The following is a 4233-nucleotide window of genomic DNA, read 5'->3' as shown; positions in this document are numbered from 1 at the left end:
TGGCTGCCCTGGGGGGCGCCCGGGGGGCAGTTGGGGGTTCAGTGTCTTGCTCAGGGACACTTCGGCATGTGAGCTATGGGGGGACTGAGGATCGAGCCGGCTGCCTTGTGGTTGCTGGACGACCACTCATCCCCCTGAGCTACAGCCCCCGAAAGGTACAAATCAAGAAAAAAACATGGAATAAATCAGTGGTTCTCAAACTTTTTTTGTCACATCCCACTTTGGAGGAAGAAAAATGTTCATACCACACCACACAAAATTGCCTATTGTGGCTGCAATTAAGCTGTTTTGTACTGAATATCTTTTTAAGATAATCACAATAACGTGCAACTTGCGTAAAACAAAACAGAATGAGTGCAGATATGTGAGCCATCACGTTATCAGTATTAGTGGCTGCAATGAGCTGCTTTCCTCTACAAATCTTTTTAAAACGGGATTGTAGATTTGATACGACCGCTCTCAATTCATGCTCAATGTTGAGCTTTTGGCAAAATGTCAAGAATCGTCGAGTCGCGCATGCGCAAGCGTAACCTGTTAACTGCGTAACAACGTTTTATGTCCACGTACTTTGTGCCTTTGTGCTATGTAAAGATCTCATGTAGCTCATGGAGAGTTGTCGTCCTGAAACCACAAGGTAGCCGGTTCGATCCCTGTTCTCCCCATAGTTTGCATGTCGAAGTGTCCTTGAGCAAGACACTGAAACCCTTGCGCTTCACAGCAGCATACTGCTCCTTAAACACAAAGGATGGGTGAAATCTAGATAATTCTTTCCCCACTGTGGGATTAATAAAGGATTTAAAATGATGTATAAAAATAATAAAAAACAGCATTTTTTTCACATAACTGAACTTTTTTTTTTTGTGAGACGCATAACTTGTATGTATCCTGATGTATTCTGAATAAATTCCCCTATTGATCACTTGGATGGAATTACCAGATAACCATCACTTTAATTTAACTTTATGAGCTGCACATTAGCATGAGTTGGTCTCCCTTTCAAAGTGGGTTGTCATTTACAAGAGCAACAATGCTGAAGAATTCCCTTGGAGATTGGGCAGACAGGTCTATACACTCCATATGTTTGTGAGTGTGTATTTTCTGGGATGTAAAATATTCTTTTTAAAAACATAGACTGCGTGACTGGCCTGTCAGGTCATATTTCTCGAGACCCTAAGGCCTCCAATTGTACCTTTAACTAGAAAAGGAACCTGCGTGATGGGGGAAACAAAACTAGTAACACAATCTGATATGAATTTGAAACTATAGGTCATTGGAGCTCTTTGGAACCCTGAGGGGGAAGAGTTTAAGCAACACAGAAAACTAAACTGGAACTACATTTGTAAGACAGTCAGTTAATTATTTTAGAAAATATAGGAATTGAAAAAACAACAACAACAATACACTTCATTTCTGAAATGTCCTTATTATGTGACTGTGAAAACCTTTCCTGCTTTCACTTTGGTTCCAGCAAGTGTATACACGTTACCTGATATGAGCCAAGACAACTATAACAGAAGCCTTGCATGAATCTTGCAGAACTTAATACACCCCAGCAAAGAAAAAAAGAAAGTGTTTGTTAGTGATGTTCCAGCTTGCAAGCACAGTTTCACTGAGCAAGCGTACAACATTTGGGACACTCATTATAGTTTATTAATCTTACATATTCTTTCCACTGTCATCTTTAATTATTTTTGACTGCATACATTGTTAAGTGACTTGGAAGGTGTTTATAGATGAGGCATAATATTATTATGAGATGAATTTATTTTAATGTTCACAGGCAAGCTAAGTGCTGGGCCATCTTGGCCCTACATTTCATTGAGTTCTCAATAGCTTCCGACATTTTATAAAACGTTGTTACAATTCACAAAACAAAGGTACATTCATAACTTCAGTTATGCAGAACAGTACTTCATTGCAAAAGTACATAAATATTTGAAAGCATGTCAACCCATCAAGAACAAAAAGGTTGTTACTGCATTGTACAGTAAAGATGATTATCTCAAAACAAATTCATTCAGAAAAATATTCCCTAAATGACACAACCAAATATAAAACTCCTTATGTTATATTTCCCCTTGTACATATAACATTGATGTGTCCACTTTAGTTCACTTGGACACACACACACACACACACACACACACACACACACACACACACACACACACACACACACACACACATACCCACACACACACCCCTACACCAAGACAATGGATTACTATTGAAACACCAATGAACAAATAAATGGTCAACAGCAGTCCGAGAGCCACAGGTTCCATCCTCCTTCATTTTAGCGGCGCCTCAATATCCACGTTGATAAAAGTGTACAGTATATCCTTCTTAATCTCCTTGACTGTGTATTTGAGAGAATTAATTCCATCTGTGTTCATGGTCTGCAAGGTTTGTCTCAGTTTACCAGGATTCTTTGGATTAGCCTCATTGTGCAAGTCTCTTTTATGTTTGATCATCCTGTACTTTCCCATCACCAAGTCAGGTCGAGAAATGGACATGCCACGGAAGATAATTCGATTATAAATATCGTCGTCCTCACCACCCCAGCCCCAGAACGTGTTCGGGAAGCCGTTAATCTTCAAGTATTGGCTCTTGGACAATGAGGAAACTCCACCAAAGAAAGTGTTGTAGGGTAAGTGGAAGTTAAATTTGTCCATAGCCACAGCCAAGTGTCGAGGATTGTCAAAACATCTATAAAGGTTACGGTCATCCATAGGAATCAAATCTATGTCAGAAAAGACAAAGCAGTCGTAGTCGTATTGCTTCATTGCTTCCACGTAGCCTGCATTCATCAGTTTTGCCCGGTTGAACACGCCTTCTCCATCCTGGTTGATGACATACACCGTGTAGTCCAACTGCTGCCGCATCAGTATAGGATGGAGGTAATACAGCCAGTGAATAAGGTGCTCATGCCGATTGCGAAATGCGATGATGATCGCCACCTAAACAAATGAAATAGATCAGTTGGTTTTAACATAAATATGTCTAATCATTAAGATGTTGGAGTTTTTATTTTTGTGTACAATCCTTAAAACCCATATACTACAAGTATGTCTGATAGCAGTGAGTTCAGATGGTACTGCCCTGTAATTATCCTCTATGTTTTAACTTTTGATCTCGTTCAGATTTTCTCTATGTTTCAAGTAAAACACATACAGCAATGTGTGAACACAGCAGCAAGATTTGTGTAGCTGTTATGGCAGGAACAAAACCATGGTGAAAACTGTCAGTATATTAATGCACTGACTATTTGCACTGCATTGATCTACATCGACAGAGTGTGCATACAAAGTAAGCCTTACTTTTAAATGCATTTATCAAAAAGCTGCAGTGTTTAATTTCATCTTTTTATAATCAGTAGTCGGTTATTATGTTACCTATATTAGGTACTTTACTCAGGTAAATATATATATACAAGCTAAACTTTACTTTTCTTTATTTATATCTTTTATCACACTGCTGCAATGCTACACAGTTCTGTTCACACATTTCTGTATTCTAGTAGATCTTTACTTATTGTACATATATACATTTTTTTTCATTTCACATGCCGTGGCAAAGTAAACATGTTTCCTATGCCAATAAAGCTGAAGTGTAAAAATTAAGTGTAATTATCTTGCAAGTCGTTATTGATTTAGTTATGATTATTTTCTTACAATATCCAAATAGTATGTAAGACATACTTCACACAAAAAAAAAGAAAAACAAATTGTGTTCTCCTTTCTCCTTTACTTCACCTACCTTCTGTTGGGCAATGCAGTCTGGTGGCTTATACCGTCCTCCTTCCAGTAGATGAGAACCCATTTCCTCTCTCACCTTGTGCAAAGTCTGTTTAGAATTAAACTCCACATGGAGTGGACCCACAAGTTTTGGAGGGGTGTCAGGGCAGTGTCCCAAAGTCTCGCTCTTATTGGGTGGCCTCCGTGTCTCTTCGTGACTGTTATTTAGGACTTTGGTCTTCATTCGAACAAATTCTTTTATCAACTGGGAAATGGTTTTGTTTCCATCTGCAATATGATATGGCTGTGAAAAAATATCGAAAGTGCCTTTGTCGTAAAATAGAAGCAGAACAAAACATGCCACGCTGAAAAAAGCAGAAAGGGCCAATCCTTTAAAACACGTTTGCATCATTTTTGCTCCTGCCGAAGTTGAGTACTGTACTCTTCGCTGCCCTGGTACAGCTGTGGTATCTGCATCTCAATTTGCCAGTCAAAG

The 4233-nt window shown here is 39.0% G+C and overlaps 1 protein-coding gene across 1 annotated transcript; it reads right to left on the bottom strand.

Moving 5' to 3' along the window:
* Positions 1-2207: 2207 nt before the first annotated feature.
* On the bottom strand, positions 2208-3981 carry LOC306750801 (beta-1,4-galactosyltransferase 1-like; the record flags this gene model as incomplete). Its single annotated transcript, XM_079234275.1, has 2 exons — positions 2208-2960; positions 3760-3981. The coding sequence occupies 2 exons, from the start codon at positions 3979-3981 to the stop codon at positions 2292-2294; spliced, it is 891 nt and encodes a 296-aa protein (XP_079090401.1). The 3' UTR covers positions 2208-2291.
* Between the last annotated feature and the right edge of the window lie 252 nt (positions 3982-4233).

Source organism: Taurulus bubalis (genome assembly GCF_910589615.1).
Source record: "Taurulus bubalis genome assembly, chromosome: 18".
NCBI classification, from domain to species: Eukaryota; Metazoa; Chordata; class Actinopteri; order Perciformes; family Cottidae; genus Taurulus; species Taurulus bubalis.
The sequence above is the reverse complement of the archived record's forward strand: the minus strand, read 5'-3'. Positions and strand labels throughout refer to the sequence as shown.